At 34.1% G+C, this 24,879-nt stretch overlaps 1 protein-coding gene across 1 annotated transcript; it reads left to right on the top strand.

The window, feature by feature from the left end:
* Positions 1-8,918: 8,918 nt before the first annotated feature.
* Positions 8,919-9,510, top strand: LOC140450021 (uncharacterized). The gene is made up of 2 exons (XM_072543444.1): positions 8,919-9,132; positions 9,185-9,510. Exons 1-2 carry the CDS (start codon positions 8,919-8,921, stop codon positions 9,508-9,510), a joined length of 540 nt encoding a protein of 179 aa, XP_072399545.1.
* The last annotated feature ends 15,369 nt before the right edge of the window (positions 9,511-24,879 follow it).

The following is a 24,879-nucleotide window of genomic DNA, read 5'->3' as shown; positions in this document are numbered from 1 at the left end:
GGATAGTAATTAAATACACTGTAAGCTTTTACTTTATTTACTTTATTTGTTTAATTAATAACGTATTTACATACATCAAAATCATCTAGGGGACAAAAACTGCGGTATTGCAGAAGGATATCGCAATAGGATATCGAAAATTAAAAGTGAACTCCATAAGTCAAAAAATGGTAACAAAAAAAAATAAAAAACTAATTTGTTGCCCCTCAACTCACAAAAAGTAGTCTTTAGGTTAAGTTAGTATAGTGTATGACCTCCACGGTTGTTGATTACTGTCGTATATCTGTAAGGCAAACCCATGATCAGATGGTCAATGTCTTGCTACGGTATTCTGTTCCACTTCATTGAAAGGCCATCAAACAGTTGCTGTCTTCTATTGAACAAAATATTTTGTTGTAAAATGGGTCTGCTCAATATGTCGCTCAATTGGGTGTAAATCTGGCGATTGTGCAGGACATGGTAAAACCTCAATTTCATTATATTTGAAAAATGTTTGCACGACCCTGGCAGTATGCGCTCGCGCATTGTCATGCATTTATTGAAATTGGGGACCAGCTTGTTGTGCAAAGGGTACAACAGTAGGTTCAAGAATAATATTGCGTAGTCTGTTACATTTAGAAACCTTTTCAGACAAACGAAATTGGTTCTTCCACCAAGAGTGATGTCACCCCATACCATTATACTGCCGTCTTACTGTCTATGAGCCTCCTGCACGGTGGCCAATCATTTAGCATTGCCAGATCATCTCCAAATTCTTAGCCGTCTTGTATCTGGTACAAATCCAATTGGGGCTCATCTGTGAACAAAGTATAGGTCCACTCACGTCTAACCCAATTTGCGTGTTCTTGTGTCCACTAAAGTCGATGAGAGCGATTTTCTCTGGATAACACAGACACGCTCACAGGTCTTCGAGCATTTAACCCTACTTTATGCAGTCTATTTCTAATAGTTTGGCCACTTACAAATACCTGATGGATCTTTTGCGGCCTCATTTGTAATTGTGATGTATTTTCGCAAAGCCTGCAACCTAATAAAATTGTCTTCAATCTGGCTGGCTATCCTAACCTAACCTAACCTAACCTAAACCACCTCAGATTCGCTGACGGCATAGTGATTATAGCGAGCACATTCGAGGAACTGCAAATTATGATGGGGGAACTAGCAGCCAGCTCCCAATACGTCGGCCTAAAAATGAATATGAAAAAAACAAAAATAATGACAAGACGTATAACTATAAATGGCAGTGAGATAGAACAAATCCAGGAATATATCTACCTAGGCCAAATCCTGAGACTTGACAAAGAGAACCAAAGTGCGGAAATTACTAGAAGAGCAAGACTAGCATGGGCAGGATTTGGAAAACTTAGTTGGATACTTAAGAACCACAAAATACCCCAATGCTTGAGGAGCAAAGTGTAATAAGAAGGAGCAGAGCTAAGGGATGCTTAGCTCTGTCACCACTGTAATACTGGAGGGTAGGTAAATCTACCTACTGTAATACTGCCTGGAATATTAACGTAATACGCTGTCACCACTGTGATATCCCCTGTGTTTAAAGGACTGAACTATGGCCTGGAAGAACCCTGTAATATCCTAGTCCTATATAGTTAAGGGAGACTTAGCTCTGCGAGCGGATTTGAGGCGTACTGGTCCACTAATTCAAATTGGTCGTAATTCCGCCCTCGCAGATTTACAAGAGGGTAGGAAAAATAGGATAGGGGCTGAAGGACACTCAGACGTAGGTCTAGGTTATTGGCTTGCGTTAGAAGCCGGGGAGATGTACAAAGCGAAAATGTGTTCTCTTCTAGTCTCTACCTGAACGGTCAAAAAAAAACAAGCCACTTTTCAACTTACTATGTATTTAACAAATCGTAAATCTACAACTAATACAACAAGATATACAAGATAGCTAGTATTGTTTATCAAATTTTGCGAAGGGAGACGAGAAGAGATTTTACCAAGGGAGTTAAAAGGCGGACAACCTACTATTATTTGGTTTCTCCAATGGTTAGTATTTATTGTTTCGTTACCTTAGCGTATAAAACCTTACCTTAGGTTCTTAGGTTTTCGTTACCTTTCGTTACCTTAGGCCAAAGCTAAAGAATACGCCTTGTAGTCCGAACTGGAACTCAGGAACAGTCTGAATGAACACGGGAAGCACTGTACGTTATGGCGGTACTAGTAAGAGAGACGAAAATTCGCTGCTATCTCTCTACTTTCCATCGGACACGATATCCCGCTAATTGAGCTGAACACACCGGGACGGCTGACCGATTAACACACCTTAGGTCGCCCCGCACTGACTGGCTCCCCACCGACTTTCTTGTTTTTATGTACCGCCAACGCGTACCCTCAATTCCTTCGTCACAGTCCGAAGTGGAGCGTTGCTTCTTATCGTTTTCCCCTAGAGTTTCTGCTGATTGCGCCGTCTGCTCCACGTGTTAAAATGGATCATGCCATGTGCAACCTCCTAACTCAGCTCAATTCTTATCGCTGGTGTGTCGCTTCGTATTTTGTATTATTTTCCAACGAAGGTCTTCACATTTCGTAATTTTTAAACATTCGGGCTTGTGTCGAAACTAGGTCGAATTGTTATTCTTTGTTAAATTTGAAATGTATACGTTAAACTGTGTCGAATTTATTCTTTATTTAATTTGGAGTATATAATGATTTTTTTTAATTAATTCTAATTATTCTTTTCTAGGCTAACTACCCCTTATTTTGTTTCTTTTATTTTCTTTCTATGTTGACTTGTTACATACAGGGCTAACTGATTAACGATTGCATTTGGGGGGTGGGGTTGTTTCCCTTGGGTATGTGGCTGATACATTACAAAAGTGTTCAACCAATGCATCCTTCCTATCATGACATATGGATGTCAAACCTGGACCCTAACCAAGGCAAACATGAATAAACTAGCCACAACAGAAAGAGCAATGTTCGGTATACAACTGTCAGATAAAGAGGAACGCCTGGGTAAGATCCAAAACAAAAGTCGAGGACATAGCAACAAAAATTGCCAAACTTAAATGGAGCTTCGCGGGCCACACTGCTAGAAAAAAAAAGGACCAGCGTTGGAATACTACAATACAACATTGGAGACCTTACGAAAGTAAACGACCAAGAGGAAGACCACAGATGAGATGGGTTGATGACATTAAAAGAATAGCCGGAACAAATTCTAAATATGATGCTCAGGATAAAGACCGATGGAAGGAGTTGGGAGAGGCCTATGTCCAAACATGAATGACAGAACGCTACAAAGAAGAAGAAGATCCTTGTACGGCGTTTGTGTCGTTCAGCAACATCACCAGTTTCTTGACACCTTAACCACATACGGTTAATTACACTTCTGTTCGTGTAAAGGACCTCAGCAAATACAGAAAATCAAATATTTTTACTTTTCAAGCAATCGGAATTAAATATTAATGCCCCACTGTTTGAGGCCCACTGATCATATCTTAATTGCATATCGGCCGTCATAGGGTAAAAGGACTTTAGTATAAATTCTCAAGAAATTAGAAGTGTGTTTTGTACATTTTTAGAAGTTATTAATTATTGTTAAAAAATCGACTTTGGAAGCTTTTTTTGGAGTAATTAGGCAACAAATTAACAAACACTCATTTCAAAGGATTTTTGGTGCTTTTTCAGTAAAATTGTGTCACTTTTCCATATAATTTACCGGTCCTCACCTTAAGTATTTAAAATCAAAGAGCGATTTTAGATTGTTTATAAGTAAAAATACCGTTTAATCTTTTGCATTTTTTTGTTTCTTAGATATTGTTATTAACAGATTTATCGAAAGCAGTTATTAGATACCTGTATCAAAGAGTGTCACGAAAAATGCTTTATATTTGCTAATCTAATTTTCTCTGGTCTAATAAAGTTCGAAAAAAAACGTCTTCTCTCAGTATGTGTATGTTTTTGTTATTTGATATTATGTGTTTATAAGTAGTCTTCAAAATTGACAATTTAAGATAAGTTTCTCTTGATTTACTGTACGCGCCGGTCGCTGTGATGCTAAAGCACAAAGGGGATCAATATATCACACAAAGTACCCACCAGAAGTCGGTGCATACGTGGTAATTTCCTTCAATTATGTCTCAATTGACACACAATACCTAAATTAGTTCTTTTATGGGTAACTAAGAGGGAAGAGCAAGAGAGCGTGACTTGAAGACCTTTACTCTCTGGATTATTATTTAATAATAATAAATTGTTTAAAAGAAAAGTAAACAGACACTATGGCTATTAGGATTTATTGTTAGATTTACTGTGTACAGTTCGTAGTAACTAGTAGTAATTTTCTTGCGGAGTATTAGTTTTTACCTTGAGAATAAATTACAAATTATCAAATGTATTATTTGACGATGCAATTGAAGGGTACAAAAATAAAAGGGGCTGATCGATATTATTGAGTTTTACACCTTATTATGCTAAGTTGTTTCAAATTTTATAGCGAATCATCCAGTGCTTTTAAAAGTTAATAAACGGGGCTCATTCCGCTTATATTTCATAAAATTATAATCCCGTACAGGAACAAAAGGTACTGACTGCGATACAAACTAGTAACTAAGATTCGTTCACCTAACAGAAAAGTAGAATATAAATACTAGAAATGCGTGATCAATTCTTTCGCAATTTCTAGAGATGCTGAAGAGGTATCTACTTGTTACAAAATCACTTATACTGTTACTGATTATATACAAATGCTTATCAAAAGTAACAAGTAGAAACTCATATAGTCGGTTCGCTATATTTACGCGGGTTTAGGATTAACAAAATTATGCTAATGACTCATTGATAACCAGTTGCAGTAAACGACTTCCCAGAAAATTAGGTAAAAACTGCATTAATGGTCATATTTTAAAATACATTAAAATAACATTAGGGTAGGTATAAATTTGTTACAATATTGCAGTTGAATTGATTCTTTGCCAGTGTTGACATTGTATGTTTGGTGGAAATATTTAAAAATGCCTAGACGTGTGTTAGATGTAGATAGTCTAATTTGTAGTGTACATAAGTATTTTACGGATGAAAAAGAAAATGGCGGTCCTTTAAAATCGGTAATGTCTGTTCAACAACGCGTATGTGATGCTCTAGGAATTAGTGAAACCAAACTAAGAGGAGTATTACAAAATCGCAATAATGAACGGCCGAAAGAAGATCACCGAAAAACTCGCCAATTATTGAAAACGAAAGATATTCCAGATGGAAAAAAATTTGAAATTCGTGATACCATTTATCGAATGCGAGCCAACAAGGAACATGTGACCTTAAATACAATTCTCTCGGAATTAAAAAATAGAAAATTTGACGAAATTGGCAGAACAAGTCTATGGCAAGTGATACATAATTTGGGTTTCAAATTTCAAAAGGAGGATAACAGAAAAGCCCTTTATGAAAGAAGTTCTGTTGTGCATAAAAGAATTAACTTTCTAAGAAAATATTCTAAATTAAAAGAAGAAAGGGCAAATTTTATATATTTAGACGAAACATGGATATTCTCTAGGGGTGCAACCAAGAGAATATGGCAAGATGATAACGTAAAGTCTATCAAACATACTGATGGAGAAGGGAAGCTACACATAATTTTACATGCAGGAGGGAAATCGAGTTTTATAGAAGGTGCTGATTTAATATTTTCATCTAAATCAAAATCAACTGACTATCACGATAATATGAACACAGAAATTTTTGTAAAATGGTTACATGAAAAACTTCTCCTAGGTTTAAGTGAGCCCAGCGTAATTATTTTAGACAATGCACCTTACCATTCACAATTTTAACACACACATACATACACAATTTTAACATCAACACTGGTTCATCTATCTTACATGACATTAGTAGAAAGAAAAACTATATGGAGTTGGATTTATTGGAAGATTTGGAAATTACAAGGGAAACAAATGAAAACTCTCACTGTCTTAATACTCAAATTAATTTAAATTGTACTAAATTTAAACCTATTTTTAAAAACTTTATTACAGCTTCACCTCGTGGGGGACCCAGCTCGACTGTTTAGACTTCCTGCACTGAGCACATCCATAGTAATTTTATAGTTATACCATTGACTGTGGGTTCAACTGAACTACTTGGATTACACCCCATTTATATACTTTGCTTTCCATTTTGATTTTCAATTATTAGTATTTTAATTACATAGTCAGATCTCTTCCTTTCTACATTACAGATAGTGGTTGGTAGACCATTTTATTGTAGTCAACCACCCACTGTCTAACATATTGTTTAGTCCGCTTCTTGCATTCTTACTTTTCGTCTATTTCAGTTGCTCCCAAACTAACACCTTAATTATTACAGACATGTTTGAATGTGAGATCTGGATTATTCAATCTACTTAATAAATATTCTATATAATTTTATATTTCATCAGTGACCTCCTATAGTAGTGTCAGTTGGACTTTTGGTCAATACTTAGTTTCATAGAATTGTAAAAGGTGCAGATCACATATCTATGATTGTGACTGCTCATCCAAGTTGTCATTTGTCACATGTCACCCCAACATTTCCGTTAGATCAGGAGCCATTCTGTCTCCGGCTTCTTCAAGTAATGTAGGCTTCCTTAAATTATTTTAAAGTGTTTGTTTGTCCATTTGTATTGTAGTGTAATGTACATTTATATGTTTATGACATCTTGTTCTTGCCGGATAGGCCACAATTGACGAAGTAAATCTAATAATATTAATCACATAAAAACCTTTTTTCAACCATAAACTTCGAGTTTTTATCGAAGTTAATCAATTTCTTTGGTTTTAAAAAACGTTTCTTGGCTTATTTCAGATGCCCCTGAAGATGATCTAGGGATCGAAAGTACTTGGGCAAGATTTAATTAAACTGTGCTCGATATATGCCTTTTATCTGATCAAAGTTTATTAAACAAAAGTCCAACGAATTCTTGGACTGTTAATAAAATTAAAGAATGGTTGACAAAAGAACATATACCATTTACACAACATATTTTAAAATCAGAATTATTACGCTTGGCAAATATCCACGCAAAACCAAAAACCTTTGTTGTGGATCAGATTATTGAAAGTTACGGTCATCAAGTTTTACGTCTGCCACCGTATCATTGCCAGTTTAATCCCATCGTATATATATGGGGAATAGCAAAACAATATTATGACAACCATATTGGGCCTAACGGTTATAGCGACGACGCAGTTCGGGAAACTTGGCGAAAGGCACTTTCAATTGTAACTCCAGAAGTGTGGTGCAACTGTATATTCAAGTGCGAGAAACTAATAGAAGATTGGTGGACTCGTGAAAATAAAATAAACGAAATAAGTCCAATTATAATAACAATTAATGGTGATGACAGTGATGATGATGACGATTATGATATTTTTGATGATAATGACTGATTTTCATTTTTGTTGGCAAGTTAAATTTTTTTATTTTTCATTAGAAATTCTCTCTATGGAACAAATATACATAGACCATATTTTCTGTGTGAAGTGTAATATAAAATTATTATTTAGATTTATATTAGCCACATTAGACTCCATTAATGAAGTAATTCTCCTTATTATACTGTCAATTATATAAAAGATTTTCCATTATTATTTAATTAAAAAAAGTTATGGATTATTTTTCATTTCATTTGACCAGTTGATATTTCCCCAAAGAGCAGGTAATTAAAACTGGGTACTTACAATAAAATTTTTAATCCGAAACCCGCGAAAATATAGCGAACCGACTTTAAGTAACGACAATCTCTAAACAAAGACGCATAATTTGCAGTTTTAACAGATATGGATTCAGTAATCCTTACGAACCACATTTATGTCTGTTGGATGTAATTATATAAATATAATTTTTACTTTTAATAGCTCTATGTATGTGTGTGTTGGTATAATTATAGTGTTGGTTTATAATTATAGTGTTATTTAAATAAACTTGAAAATTTTTAAGGCGTTTGCTGTTTTCTATCAACTTAAGTAAGTAAATTTAATATTATTTTGACTCTATAATAATAATTATCTATTATGATGATAAAAAGGTTGCAAGTGTGAGTCCATAATTGAACAGATATATTAAAAAGGTCAATATTCACAATCTAATATTTACTTTCAAAGTGTTATAGAAGCGATCGGTTTCGAGACTTACAATATTTGCCTCATCCTCAGGCCCAGCAAAGAGTTTGTTTTGTTAAAAAACAATTATGTATGTAAATGAAAGGTCTTACAAGGTAAAGACCTTTAGATCTTTACCTTGTAAGAACCTGTGACAAAAACAACAAAAAAAAAAGAACATCATAGTGCATAATATGTGATTTTCCATCTTCAAACTCTTTGTTATGCCTGAGGATAAGGCAAATATTGTAAGCCTCGAAATCGGTCGCTTCTGTAACACCTTGAAAATAAATATTAGATTGTGAGTATTGACCTTTTTAATATATCTGTTCAATTATCTATTATCTATCTATTATCTATTATTTTATTAGAATATTAGCCTGTAAATAATACTTTGCAGGTTTGTATATACAGTCACTAAAACAAATTAATATGTCGGTTACGGATTCGGCAGGTGAACTCGTAAACATACCTTTAACTCCCCCCAAAAAGAGATCGAAAAGAGACGTAGACGTTAAAGAAATAATTGTAAACGTGTATTAGCACGAGTTACAAGAAAATTCGGCGTTAATATTGTCCGCTGTTGAGAAAAGAGTAGCTGATAAAGCTGGAGTATCGGATAGTTCTGTGTTTAAAGTTATTAGAGAATATAAAACTACACACACATTAGTTGAAATATACTTTATTAGAAATGAAATTCCCACGAAAGATAGAGTTCTACAACGATGACCTAAATTTACTTGATTTCGAACGTACTACTTTTTACAATATTTTAAAAAACTTCAATTCAAATTTGAAAAACGTGGCAGGAACAGTATGCTTACGGACAGAGATGACCTTGTAATCTGGAGAAGAGAATTTTTAAGGCAGATAAAAGATCATAGGGATGACAATCGTAAAATATATTATTTAGATGAGACTTGGATTAACGCCGGACATACTAAATCAAAAACATGGATTGATAAGTCAGTCACCTCATCAAGACAAGCATTTTTGGATGAACCTTCGACAGGTCTGAAACATCCATCACGTAATATTTTTTGTTGAACATTGAAATGGATAAATAATATTTGAATTTTTAGGTAAAGGAAAGTGGCTGATTATTTGTCACATAGGCAATGAAGACAGATTTGTTCCTGACGCTCTATGGAGTTTTGAATCAAAGAAAAGTGGAGATTACCATGAGGAAATGGATGGAAAAGGTTTTGAGAGTTGGTTTGAAAAAACGTTACCCAAATTGGAAGCAAATTCTGTGATTGTAATGAACAATGCGTCTTATGATTCCAGAAAATCTGAAAAGATTCCCACCACATCTAGAAAAGCGGATATCCAAGAAGGGCTACATCTACAAAGCATCCCCTTTGACAACTCACTTCTCAAAGTGCAACTTTTAGCACTTGTTAATTAACATAAAGAACAGTATGATAAATACATCATCGACGAAATGGCGAAACGTCAAAATAAAATTGTTTTAAGATTGCCACCATATCACTGTGAGTTGAATCCCATAGAACTGATATGGGCAGATATAAAAAATTATGTAGCAACTAAAAATACAACTTTTAAGTTTGCCTACATGACAAATTTATTTGGTCAAACCCTATCCACCATGACTCCGCAAAAATGGAAAAATTGTGTACAGCATGTTACCCAAAACGTAGAACTAAAAATGTGGGAGTTCGATAATTTAGTAGAAGCCAGAGTAGATAAAATTATAATAAACCCTGACGATGATAGTACATCTAGTTCCTCAGAATAATATTTTGCACTAAGTTTAAGTGTTTGTGGATTAGGCCTACCGGGAAAACCACATAAAAAAACGCACCATTATCACTCTACCTCTATGGTGGTGTAAAAATGAGTTCTCTTCTTCTTGATCTGCCTATCCGTGACGAATGTTGGCGATCATCATGGCAATCTTCACCTTATCTCCCACAGCGCGGAAAAGCTGCATATATATTGTGTTCAACCAGGTTCTGAGGTTCTTCAACCAGGATGTTCTTCTTCCTGGACCCCGTTTTCCCAATATTTTTCCTAGCAGGATGGCTTGTAGAAGGGCATATCTGTATTCATTTCGCATATTGTGTCCAAAGTACTGTAACTTTCGAGATTTGATGATGGTCAGTACCTCTCGGTTCTTCTTCATTCTTCTGAGGACCTCCTCATTGGTGAATCGGTCAGTCCACGGGATTTTAAGTATTCTCCGATATAGCTACATCTCAAATGCTTCCAATTTTCTGCACATATCTTCGTTCAAGGTCCTCAACACCATAAAAAAGAACAGAGAAGACGTAGCATCGCAGCATTCTTACTTTTATACCAAGAGAGTTCAGTAACAACTGTTCATTGTTGCGTCATAGGTACTTTACTCTTACGCGAACTTTGAAGAGAGATTATACGTTTTTGATATCTGTGTTGTTTAGCTAAAATAGTGTTCGTAAGAATTAAAATGAGTAATGAAACTAGTATTGATAGTATGGAAGTGTGTGTAGAGCCAAAAACTAAGAAAAGAAACTCACACGGACGGATGGCAGACGTTGTCAAAAAAATAAAACTCGCGAGTCATGAACCGGGACTATCATGTGACTGTAAAAGGAAGTGTTTCCAGCAAATACCAGAACAAGCTCGACACACTATACTGCAAAACTTCAATATTCTTGAATCTCGTGATGTACAAAATACCTAGCTTTTTGAGTGGTTTGATCTCAGTTTTGCCAGTTTAAAGACCGTCGAAGAATGAAGATGCACGCCATTATGAAGCTGTCTACAAGTATAGGGTGCTCGCTATGAGTCTCGGGCGACAGAGGCTACCGTACGTAAGAAAATTTTTATGTCGATTCATGGCATAGCTAAGAAGAAAATTGAATATTTAGTCAGTAGTCTAAAAAAACCAGTGATCGCCCCAAGTGATAAAAGGGGAAAACATGGAAACCACCACAGACTTGACGACGAAATTAAAAGTAAAGTACGCGAACACATCAATTCATTCAAGGGACGGACCAGCCAGTATAGTCTTCACGACTCAACCAAACTGTATCTACCAGAAGAATTAAACGTAAAAAAATGTACAGGATGTTTCTAGAGGACAACAAAGACGTGACAGTATCTTATAAAACATACCGGAGTATATTCTGCACAGATTTTAATATAAGTTTTGGTTATCCACGTTCAGATGTTTTTATACTTTCAATGAATATTTAACTAGGAATCACGTAAATAACTCTGTAAATGCAACCAAAATTTTATAATTTTATGTTGTACCAATAGCTGACGCCCATGTTTGATATTGGTTACTAACATATGTCAGCTACTGGGTCCAAATAATATTTGTTTAATAATTTAGATTTTCTTTGTATTTCAGTTGACAATGCCGAAGGAATATGCTAATGAGACATTACGTCAAGCCCTGGCAGATATTGACATGTTGCCACAACAAGCAAAAAATATGGGATCCCAAGAACTACATTAATATATAAAAAAAGTGGTAAATACCCTTGAGAATGCAGAAAGAGACCTGCAAATTTAACCCCTGTTGAAGAAAATCTGTTGGTCAAACATACGTGACAATAATTTCAAAAATGGAAGACCTGGCAAAAAGTGGTATTCTTGCTTTCTACAAAGACATCCAGTTGTACTTAGAGTTGCGCAAAACCTAATCACCGGGAGATCATCTGTCAATGAAGGAAATTTATGCCGCTGATTTAGGTATATTAAATCGTACCTTGAGGAGAATAAATATTACTTTTAGGGCTTTTTATATGAATCCTAAAGGAAGCCGATTTCTTACACGCAAGGGAGATTCCACTGTCTACAGCCATCTACCAAATGACGGGAAAGAGTGCCTTACTGTTTTTATGACAGCAAACGCACCAGGAAACATTGCCCCAGGCATGGTGATGTTTGCTCATGAAAGGATTCCACCGGGTATATCTGCTTCTATGCCAAAATGTTTTGCAATTGGTAAAAGTGAAAGTGGATCGATGACCGCGGAAACTATGATGATATAACAAACGTTTTTTGACACTTGACTTTGCCTCTTAGTGATTTCTATACTGAAAGAAAAATTATTCTTATTGCATTGCATTCTAATTCGACCCATATTACGCAGCTGATGGATGTAGCAGTTTTTAGATCCCTAAAAAATTGCTGGAGAAATGAAGTAAACAATTGGAGAATACAAAACAATGATTCAAAAATGAAGGAGAACTTTTTACCAATTCTAGCAAAAGCCATAGAGAATTCCATTACTCCGAAAATTATACTGAATAGTTTTCGTGCTGCCGGTTTGTGCCCATTCATCGCCGATGCAATCAACTACCAAAAATATTTCATGTCAAATAATACAGAAATTCAGAATAATCCATTCCCCGTAGAAAAAACTCCACAAGAAAAATCATTTCAACGAATGTTAGAGACCTACATTGACCCTGGCTTGTTACAAGAATTTAATGCAGCAGACTTGGATACGTGGAACGGAAATATACAACATTTAAGTCTTTTTCAAGTTTGGCTGAAGATCAAAAATGGAAAACAACTCAACACATTGATCGTTCCCAAATTAAATGATCCTGAAATCTCAACATCAGAAGAAGTCCGTTCAGATAATAAGGAGAACAGCATGGATAAATGCAATACAGATAAAGGTCCACAACCACATTTTGATATGGATAATAATCCACCAGGTGGCAACGTTGCAGTTGTTGAACTCGATTTTAATGTTAACGAAAAAAAGAGTCGGTGAAAAGTTGCCTTTTCTTGCAACTTCCACTCAGTGGAAACAATACCATTAAAAGAAAAAAATGGAAAAAGAATTTAAAAAACAGGAAAAGCAAGGGCGAAAACGAGAACGAGGCGAAAAGAAGATTCTGCAAGAAAAAAAAACAAAGCGGAATTACAAGGAAAATTCAGATTCTGATGAAAAGAAGATTCTGAAAGAAAAAAAAAACAAAGCGGAATTTCAAGGAAAATTCAGATTCTGAAACATCTCTATCTGATCAGAAATTAAATTTGGAATCTGATAGTGGTGATGACATTCCAGTTATTGTTCCAACATTCAACAAATCTCATTTAAAAGAAGGTGACCATGTTATTGTTGTTTACGAAGATCAACACTACCCGGGAAAAATAAAAAAAGTAGAAGAAAATAAGGCATTTGTTGGTGTAATGGGAAACTTTAATTCGTGGAAATGGCCAAATAAAGAGGGTGCAATATGATATGATTATACCATATATTTAAATACCTTTTTTGATAATAATATGTCAGGTATTGGGTATTTTTTTTGGATTCTGCAAAATTTGCAATGCCAGGTATTGGGAACAAAACATGTATTTAAAAATAAATTTTATTTAAATGAAATCTCCTTTCACATGTACAATTAAAAATAAACTTAACCATACATTTTGTTTAAGAGAACAAAAAATCTGAGTAAAATTAACGTTTATCAGAAAATGTATCTTTCTGGCCTTAGAGTGTCAGGTACTGGTGCCTCTACCTTACATCCCTTTCAATTCTGTTATTTAATTGTTTATCAATTTCAAGTCCTTTGAATCGTATTATTATTTATACAATGTAGCTATTCATAGTATGTTTTTAGTATAGTCCATTTCCATCATATTGATAGCACATTATGTATGCAAATCCCTAAACTGTTGATACGGGTGACTCAATGAAAAATAGATATTTGTCAACAAGTTTACAGAAGTATATAGGAAAACAATTTTAAATTGAGTATGACCACCAGGTATAAAGGTTGAAGCAGAATAGAATACAATAGTTTTGAGGGTTACTAATCCCTAAATAAAGTTGCCAGTGTCGGAGTGATGGAGATTAACAGGTATTAATGAATTTACAAGAAATGTAAGATGTTTATTTTATTGATTATATATAAAATAATTTGTGGCCGTAACAGGGGCCGATTTGTAAAAAAATGAATATTATTTTAATCAAATTCCATTTCAGATTCACTGCTTTCTTCAGAATCTAAGGAATCTTCAACTCCAATGTTAATTATTACCGGTTCCAGCATTGCATCAGTCATATTATCCAAATTCCATATTTTAGTTTCTTCCTTGTGAGCATGACTAACAGCATTTTTCCAATTTTCTGAAGTTACTTTTGATAAGGAATGTTCTAATAATTGTTGTAAGTGTTCTAATTTAAAAGTTTTGTTGTTGCGTCCGACTTCACCCTTTACTTGAGACCATATATTTTCTATCGGATTCAGATCACAGTGGTATGGGGGTAAACGTAAAATAATTACATCACGGTTTAATGCCATTTCATCAATTATATATTTTTTATAAGCTGCTTTATGTTGCCTTACAATAGGTAACAATTCCTTTTTTGTCGAATTCTCCTTGTACTCAATTGCGTGTTTATCCAACCATTCGATTATCTCTCCTTTTTTCCATGCCGTTGTTGGCAATTTTTCTGCTAGTCTTGAATGGTAACTAGCATTATCCATGACTATGACAGAATTTTTTGGAATTAAATCCAACATTTGCTCAAAATATTCTTGAAAAACGTCAGCAGTCATTTCCTCGTGGTAATCTTTGGTTGATTTTGAGGCAAAACTTAATAATCCACCATTGACAAAACCGTATTCGTTTCCAATATGGATTATTATGAGTCTGCGTACTTTTCCAACGGGAATATTGTTTATTCCAGTAGATACACCTTCGATGAATGCCTGACGGGAATTTTTCACATTTGTATTAACCCATAGATATGGTACAGTATGACCTTCATTTAGCCAAGTCTCGTCCAAATAAAAAATTGTTTTCTCTTCTTCTCGGTACTTTTTAATAGTTCTTAGCTAATCTCGTCTCCAACATACAATGTAATCTTTTTCAACTAAAACGGATTTTCTTCTATTCTTTTGCCAACGAAATCCCATCTCTCTCAATAGTCCCCATAATTTCTTGTTGCTTATGATTAGTAACTCTTCGTTTTCTCTAATTAATGTTTGGATTTTGTCCAATGTTGGAAATTCTTTGTTAAAAAAAAAATGAGTGGACGCTGCGTCTTATCATGTTTTTATGTATTTTTTCAATTTCCAAGGGTTTACTCCCTCCACTCTTTTTGGGAGATGAAACAGTTCCTCCTTTTCTTTCTTTTAGGAATCTATAAATTGTTGCTTCTTCAACCCCTGTCATATTTGAACACATGTTAACGATTTCACGAACATTACTTAAAGGGCGTTGATGTACAAGTGCATCGTGTACATTTAATATTATATTTTTCTCTCTTAGACTGAAGGCACCTTTAAAACTACACTTAACCGGGATAAAACCTGTTATCGACGTCATTTTTAAATGCAAATAACAAAATATTGACACCAAAAATGTAGGTAGGTAAGACATGAACAATGTACATCTACAAACTAAATGGAAGATGCAAACAATTTCTAATTTATATTATTGGCATAAGCTGTAATGTGGCATAAAAACTACTTAAACTATCATTAGTGAAGCCTTATCACAAATTCCAGGTAATCGTTCAAAGAAGGTATTCTTTTTGTGTCGCGATAACTTGTATAGAAAACAATAATCATCTTTAAATTACTTTTTACATTAATTTATTTCGTGAAACATTGAATTCTCTCGTTAATCACCCGTGTATAATTAACAAAAATCGTGTGGCATATATACCGACGTTTTTTATGCACAAAAAAGGTATAGTGAGATTAGTGGACACTTATTTTACAGAAGATTTTTTAAAAGATAATGAATTGTTGACGGCATCTTAAAATAATAATTTTTTTTATTTATTTCAAAACAAGTATAGGATGACGCATATGGTTTTTTGACCTGTTGAGGATTTGCATACATAATGTGCTATCAATATGATGGAAAAGGGCTATAATATTCTTATTTTTTGTTTAGCAAATCTTCATTATTGTCGTATTCATATATAAATACTACAAATAACAATATTATTTTTAATTTATAATAAATTATTAGTGGTTTTTATTATAAGAAATAAAATTTTATTGTATATATTTAATTACTATAGTAGTATAAAAGAAAAAGTTATTAAAAAAGACATATGCAATTTTAATCACACTTTTTTTTATTTTTCAATTATCAATTTTATCGCTTAAAATATACAATGCATTATGAGAATCAATTGTCCGTTCTTTGGGAGATTACCTTATTAAACTTAATTACTTTAATCTTGTATTATGAAAACTAACAGTTATGTTTTTAATTAAGAAAATGAGACGATTTTTTGTTGTTTACAGCAACGTATTTTTTATAACAGAATCAGTATACAGAGTGAGTTTTATGTATGGAACGTCTCAATTATCTCGAAAGTTGCTTGCACGATTTTTATAGATTTTGGTTAGAGAGACACAGAGAAAGAGAGAGAGAGAGAGAGAGCGAGAAAAAGACAGAGAGAGTTATTTATTTAACTACATAACAAATACAAATATTGTTTGTAGCAAGTCAAAAAAGTACATAATAAATTAAAAAGGAATATAAAACGTAACTTAAATATATACAAACAAGAACACATATTAAACAGAAAAACATTTATGGCAAAGTTACGGTAAGCAGTTCAGTGGGTGTTCTGCAATGAGTCATATATTCTTCTGAGCAGTAAAAACAATGTTTCAGAAGATATTTTTTTATAACTTTATCGAAACTATTACAGCTAAGCTCTTGAATACTTTTTGGTAAAATATTGTCTTTTTCAGCTTCTTCTTCTTTTTATACAGACATGACTGTCTGATGTTCAATGTGCCTCCAGTAAGTTGTCGTTCCATCGTTTTCGTGGTCTTCTCTGGTCTCTGGCCGTCTATTTGTTGTAATTCGGCTTATATGATCGTTTCATTCTATTCTTCTATTTCTTATCTAATTCTTGATGTTCTCCACCTTGCATCTACGTCGTACATCTGTACTTCTAGCTCTGTCCCATAGTGTCTTACCATCAATTTTTCTAAGTGTTTTCATCTTTGTTGTTTCTAACATCCTTTTTGTCCTCTTTGTGTAAGGTCTTGTTTCTGCCGCGTATGCCATTATTGGTCTGATGACTGTTTTGTAAATTCTGCCTTTGGTTTTTTTCCCGATATTTTTATTTCTCCATATTGTTTCATTCATGCAGTCTGCGGCTCCGTTTGCTCTATTCACTTGATCTTCCACTTCGGTTTCGAGATTTCCGTAGCTAGATGATGTGATGCCTAAATATTTAAACGCCATCACTTGTTCGATTACCTGACCTTCCAGTTTCAATTTACATATTAGTAAATTTGCTGTTGTAATCATGCATTTTGTCTTTTTTGAGGAAATTAACATGTTAAATTGTCTGGCGGTTATATTAAATTGGTGCAGCATACGTTGTAAATCATCTTCACTTTGAAAGAGTAGTATTGCGTCGTCTGCATAGCAGATTATTTTAAATTGTTTTTCTTCCATTTTATATCATTTTTTAGTTCTTACCTTTTTTCCGTCCATAATCAGGATGAACAATAGACGACTCAGGGAACCTCCTTGTCTTATTCCATTGCCACCTTTAATAGGATCGGTTAGTTCCGCTTCTACTTTTACTTTTATTGTGTTGTTTTGTTGGATATTTTCGATCGTTTTGATTATTCCTAGAGGTATCTCTCTTGCGCATAGTAAGTGGATAACGTCTTTTAATTTGACCCGGTCAAATGCCTTCTTAAGGTTCACGAAACATATATGCCGGTTTGTTGTATTCTAATGCCTTCTCTTGCACTTGCCTCATTATAAATATAACGTCGGTGCATGATCTTCCCGACCTAAAACCTTGTTGTTCTTCTGCTAGTGTTATAATTTCATTCAATTTATTTGTCATCACTTTTGTTGTTAATTTTAGTGTTGTGTTTAATAAATTAATTCCTCTGTAATTTTCCGGGTCTGATTTGTCTCTCTTTTTGAAGAGAGGTATTAGGATGATCTCCATTCTTGAGGAAATCTGTTTTATTCTATTATTTTTTGGATTAGTTTTAATAATTGTTTGGTCAGATCTGGTCCTCCGTACTTTAGAAGTTCGTTCGGTATTCTGTCTTCTTCTGGTGATTTTCTATTTTTTTAATTTCCTTAATGCTTGCTTTACAACAACACCTCTGATGTTGGTGGTTCATTATCTTCACTTTTAGCAAATAGGGATCGAAAGTAGTTTACCCATGTTTCCTTCTGAACATGTTTCGTTTTTATTAGTTGGTTTTTTTTTTTGTCCTCTGATTATTCTCCATATTTCTTTTTGTTGGCAGTTGAAATGGATTATTTGAGAAGTACTAGAACATCAAGGCTGGAAAGAAAGACCAACGAATCTATAAGAAATAACATGAATGCTACAGAAACGGTCATTGACAGAATAGAAAGAAGAGGTTTAAAATGGTTTGGGATTGAGAATACCTGACGAACGTTGGCCCCAAAAACTTCACAGATGGATGCCCCCTGGAATAAGAAAAAGGAGTAGACCTCGACGCTTATGGAATGAAGGAATTAGAAGAGCGATAGAATCAAGAGGTTTGAAGTTTTAGTTTGTTTGCAGCAAACCATGTTCTAGATATAGTAGAAACTTCCTCATGTGACATTTTTAAATCATCATTTTTTCCTAATATGACTTATGTCGTATCATCTGCGAATTGTATGGATTTGTACAACGATATGAATTTAGACAAATCGTTGACATATAAACAAAAGAGGTCCTAAGACCGAACCTTGTGTGACTCCATGTTTTACGGATAAAAAATCGGAGAGATGACCTTTAGACACTACCGCCTGGCGTCTGCCACATAGATAAAAAGTTATAAGCTTAAGAGTGATACCTCTGATTCTATAGTAATTTAATTTGTGGAGCAAAATGTCGTTAGAAGCGCAGTCAAAAGCCTTTGATAAGTCGCAAAGAGAAATTGCTATGCTATTTTTGCGTCCAATCCTCTCAATCACCTCACTCACAATATTAAATACCGCGTTCGTAGTAGAACGAGCACTTCTGAATCCGTATTGTGAGTTGCTAAAGTAATTTGACTTAAAATAGGAATAAAATTGTTGTTTGATAACCTTTTCAATCACTTTCCCAAAAGTAGAAACAATGGTTATGGGTCTGTAATTGTCAGTTTTTGATGAATTACCTTTTTGTAGATAGCTATTACTTTTGAGTATTTTAATGCTTCTGGAAATACTCCAGTTGATAAAATTAATAAGATGAATGAAAGGTGTTAAAACTATTTGGCAAGTTTCTTTTAAAATTTTGCTATTAATTTCGTGAACGTCCCTACAATGAGAATTACTCAGAGACTTTATTATTTGAGAGACCTCTTTTTCCTCAACGGGACGAAAAGAAAGGACTTGCTCGGAGAAGGATAATTTCTATAATTTAAGAGGATATTGACATTAATAGTGGGAAGATATGTAATTATATTCTCTGCAATTGTAGGAAGAAATTGATTTTATTTCGTCTGGAGGTAGATCAGGTTGTACCGAACTGGATCTTGTGTTGTTTTTTTCGAAATTTACTATTTTCCAGCTAGGTTCTAGGTTTATTATTGTACTTAGTAATAAAATCGCAGCAAGCTGACTTTTTAGCATTTTGTAATTGGCGATTTTATTCAAATTTTTGTTTTTTATATATTTTGAACAAATCGGGATCCTTAGTGGCATCTGCAATGTGTTTAATAAGAGAAAAATTAGATCTATAAGACCTTAATTCATTATTAAGCCATTGGTGCGTAAGGGTCTTGTAATGCGGCCGATATTATGGTGTATCTATTATTGAAACGTCAAAGTTGTTATTTTAACAGTCATAACCATCTAAATGTTTTATTTTAACTTCGGTGAAGATAATGTAAATATAGCAATAACTTCGAAATTATGGCATTTAGGTTTAGACAACATTACATGAAAAATAATCACTATTGGTTAGGGACTTCAAAAGACAAAAAATAGAAAAGATCTTTATAAATTTTTGTTAAAAATGAGACAGTTCATTGGATTTCCAGAAAAACAGAAAATCTGACAACAATGTTAATACCACCATAATATCAGCCATCAGAGAACCCTTAACACCAAATTCTATAAAAATATTGCAAGCCATTTCTGATGTAGTTGAGGTGTTTCATACTTAAAACTTATTCTGTATCTGTCCTTTGCAGCATTCAATATCTCTTTTATTAGCGACTTGTCGCTATCTGGTGATAAAACTAATAACGATATTGTAAAGAACTGAAGAAGATAAAGAAGCGAAGAAAGTTTCCTCAACTCTGCCTATATGCGGATTAAATAGGTCAAGGATCATAATATTGCTGGTTCTAAGACCAAATAAAGGAGAGAGACTGTTGCCGAGAGGGGGCATTTGGGCCTGTAGGACCCATCGCCGGCTCTTCGGGCTTCTTCCTATCCCCGGAATTGGATCGGGTGTTCACCATCTTTGGTTTGTAGCTGGTAGTAAGGTTAAATACCACCGCTGTTATAAATAACAGTTCCAGTGACAAATATCTGTTATAGGCAACTGTTCCAAGGAACAGTTACAAAGTAACAGAGAAAAAATGGAAAACAGATAGGTAAAAATGATCTAAGTATTCCTTGACTTACGGAAGGAATAACTTAGTAAACAAGTAAATTAAATGGTATAAAAATATAATGCAAAGAAAAATGTTTCTAAGTGTTTCTTGACTTACGGAAGAAACAACTTAGGACAGAAATATAGATAAATAAAATATGTAAATGTCAGAGTAAAATATGGAAATATTTCTAAGTGTTTCTTGACTTACTCAAGAAACGACTTAGAGTGGAAAAATAAAATACTCAAAATATAAAACGAGAAATGCAAAAATGAAACAGATTATAGAAATATGTCTAAGTGTTTCTTGACTTACGGAAAAAACAACTTATAACAGATAATAAACAAGAGAATCAAATATAGTAAAATAAATGCACAAATATTTATAAGTGTTTCTTGACTTACGGAAGAAACGACTTATAATAGAAAATAAGAAAAATCAAATATAGAAAAGATGTGAAAATATTGCTAAGTGTTTCTTGACTTACGGAAGAACGACTTACAAATACGAAAAATCAAATACAGAAAAGATGTGGAAATATTGCTAAGTGTTTCTTGACTTACGGAAGAAACAACTTAGCATAAAATAGAAAATGAAAGAAACAAAAATATATTAAGTATTTTCTTAACTTAAGAAAGAAAATATCTTAGATAAAATATCGGAAATAATAATGCAACAATGATAATGAAAATATTTCTAAGTGTTCTTTTGACTTACCGGAAAAGAACGGCTTAGACGCACAATTAAAATAACAAGTCAAATATTCAGAGAAATATTTCTAAGAGTTCTTAACTTACGGAAGAACAACTTAGACACAAAATACAAGAAAAATAAACAATCAAAATAATCAAATAAAATATCAAACAATCAGTACATGAACAAATATTGATCAATGTAATATTCTAACCTGAAAAGGTCTGAATATACAATAATGCTAAAATAAAAAAATGGTATATAGGAAATCAGAAAATAAAACAACAACTTAGTAGGAACAATAATAGCACCGACTAGGTCTACAGTAGAAGAGGCAAGCTCGACTGACCGATGAGAGAAAATCCACCTGCTTTTATGTAAAACAAATCCTTTGTTTTACGTAGCAAAAGTGGAATTTCCCTGCATCGAGTCAATTAGAAATTTGGATTTGGCCAAACTTGGAATTCCCAAGTATTTTGACCAATATCCAAATTCCTTGATACGTCCGGCACGGCTGTCAGCTCCCGGCTGACACGCCTCCGGAGGACAAGACTAGCCATTGAAATAAGTTCTTTCTTGCCGTTGTGTAGCCTTCGTCTTAGAACTTTTAAGCTTTTGTTTTCGATTATTCTTGTACACCACTTTATTTCCTTGACTGTAATTGATTCGTATCATTTTCATATTTATTAAAAGTACTAAACCATAATTAGAATATGATTTTTGGTAAAACCAATAGTTTAAATATAAATATGTGTTAATTTAGTCTTCTCAATTAAAAAATTATAGAAATAAATCTTAATTGACCCTCACAAAAGATTCTACAATCTGCTGCAACACCCACACTCCCTTCATTCCACTTCTGCAGCCAATTTAAAACTAGAATTAATATAATTGGCGGAGTACTGACTCACACAGGAAATTATTGACTTTTGTGGCAATTTATTGTGCTAATTAAGGATTTTTATTGTTAGCAATTAAAAATAGAGTAAAGCTGTATGCCGACAAAATTATTTAATTACTGGTATGGGGTATATATAGCATTTTGAAAACGGATATAAAAAGTTATTAAATAAATAGATACATTGTATCCAATATTAAAACATACATAGAGGGCTTTTCTAGCTACAGAGTGTACGAAAAAACAACCATAATATGTATATGGGTAGCGTTTAATACTATAGGACAATATAGGGCACTGAAAGAAATGAGATGGCTATTACACCAATTAATATGTATATATATATATATATATATATATATATATATATGCAGTAAACAACAAAAAGATAAAGATGAATACCTGGAACTCAAAAGAATAACAAGAAGAACAACAGTAAAAGCAAAAAGAGAAATGTGGGATAAGAAGTGCCAGGAAATTAATACCTACCTGGGAGGTAGAAAATGTACAGAAACAAGGAAGTTTCTCAGTAAAATAAGAACTAACGAAAGGAAGAGCACAAACATGCAATTAATATCCACACAAAAATGGGAAAAGTACTATGGAGAACTACTGACAGAAAATAGGGACGAATACTTAACTCAATCACCAACAGAGGTTAATATTGAAGGAGAAGACATAACAATACAAGTGACAGAAATTAGAAAAGCTGAAAAACGGTAGGTATCCAGGACCAGGGGATATCTCAGCCGAACTAATAAAATGTGGATCACAAAAATTGTTTGAAACCGTCACTTGGTGCATAAATCAATTTATAAATGGTTCTCCCGTACCCGACGAGTGGAAAATTGCTTATATTTCGTCGATCCATAAGAAAGGAGATAAGCTTAAATGTGAAAACTATAGAGGGATATCAGTCACTAGTACATTCAGCCTTTTGTATGGACGAATAATTAGAGACCGCATTGAGAAGGAATACAAAGACCAAGAGGAAGAAGAACAATCCGGTTTTCGAACAGGAAGAAGCTGTACTGATAATATCTTCTGCCTCAAACAACTAATAGAAAAAAAATTAAGCATAAATCAAGAAATCCACCTCATGTTTATTGACTTGCAGAAGGCGTACGATACAGTTCCTGTAAACAAACTCTGGAACGTGTTATGACAGACGAATATTAGTGTCACCTTAATAACAGCCTTAAGAAATTTGTATGAAGGGTCAACATCACAAATAAAAATGGAAACAGACTATCGCAAAGCTTTCTGGTCAACATCACAAATAAAAAATGGAAACAGACTATCGCAAAGCTTCCTGGTTAATAAAGGTCAACGTCAGGGATGTTGTGTATCACCGACCTTGTTTAAAATATATATTGCAAAAGCATTGAAAGAGTGGAAACGAATGCAGATGCATGCTCGTAGACCTTGGAGAGATTTGCTTGTATACATTGCAGTTTACTGATGACCAGGTTGTTATAGCAAACGATAAAGATGATCTGGAGTACATGGCAAGGAAATTACAAGAAGAATATAGAAAGTGGGGACTAGAAATTAATACAGAAAAAACAAAATACCTACCAATAGGTACCGAACTATCGAACATCACATTAGAAAATAACGAAATCATCATGCCCTGCGACCATTACACATACCTAGGAATCGTTTTTGACACAACGGGGAAAGTCATCATCATCATAAGTGGCTCGACAATCCGTTGTGGATCTTGGCCTGCTCACAAAGAAGTCGCCACTCCTGTCGATTCCTGGCAACTTCCCTCCATCTTCTAACCCCTAGAATCCGTAGGTCTTCTTCCACATCATCAATCCATCTCATTCGTGGTCGTCCTCTGCTTCTTGTGCCCTCTGGTTGTGAAAATGTTAATCTCTTCGTGTATTCGTGATCTGACATCCTAGCAATGTGTCCAGCTGTGAAGTCATGAAATAGGAAAAAGAAGAAAACAGAATATCTACGAATCTCTTATTAAAAGCAGTCTATTGTACGGAACGGAAACTTGGCGAATAACCGAAAACAACAGAAGAAAACTGGAGGTAGTAGAAATGGACGCTTTTAGAAGATCAGTAGGAGTGTCACGCATTCAGAAAGAATACGTAATGATGAGATAAGACAGCGAATGCGGGTTGACGGCTCTCTAACAACAGACATAGAAAGAAAACAGCTGATATGGTACGGACACGTCCAGAGGATGGATAACTCAAGACTCCCAAAAATAATTATGCAATGGATACCACCAAACCGCAGAAAGAGAGGAAGACCCAAGAAATCTTGGAGAGAGGGAGTAACGAAGGCGATGAGCGCAAGAGATCTTAGAGAGGGCCAATGGAATGATAGAGTGTCATGGAAATTAGGTATCGGATAACGTCGCAAGACGTTTTAAAACCAATTGATATATATACAAAAGAAATAAATTCTCTACAGACTGACAAATCTCCGAACTCCAGAAAAAATTATTCTGTCTTATATTAAAGAATTAACGTAGCTCTTAACTCCAGTCTGTCGTTTTCATGTTGGCACAACTTCTAATTCCCAGTTGTCATGTTGTTATTCTATGAAAAGCATCTAGGCTGATCGTCCTTTTATTGTTGTTGTATTTTGATGTTATTTAAGTGCTCTTTTGAACTTTAAATATGGAAAA

This window comes from Diabrotica undecimpunctata, chromosome 9, assembly GCF_040954645.1.
Source record: "Diabrotica undecimpunctata isolate CICGRU chromosome 9, icDiaUnde3, whole genome shotgun sequence".
In the NCBI taxonomy this organism is placed as follows: Eukaryota; Metazoa; Arthropoda; class Insecta; order Coleoptera; family Chrysomelidae; genus Diabrotica; species Diabrotica undecimpunctata.
This window is presented reverse-complemented; position numbering and strand designations above follow the sequence as displayed.

Coding starts and splice junctions, on each gene's coding strand:
- LOC140450021 (XM_072543444.1), top strand. CDS start 8,919: ATGCTTACGGACAGAGATGACCTTGTAATCTGGAGAAGAGAATTTTTA. Junction 9,133..9,184: donor AGGTCTGAAACATCCATCAC/GTAATATTTTTT, acceptor TTGAATTTTTAG/GTAAAGGAAAGTGGCTGATT.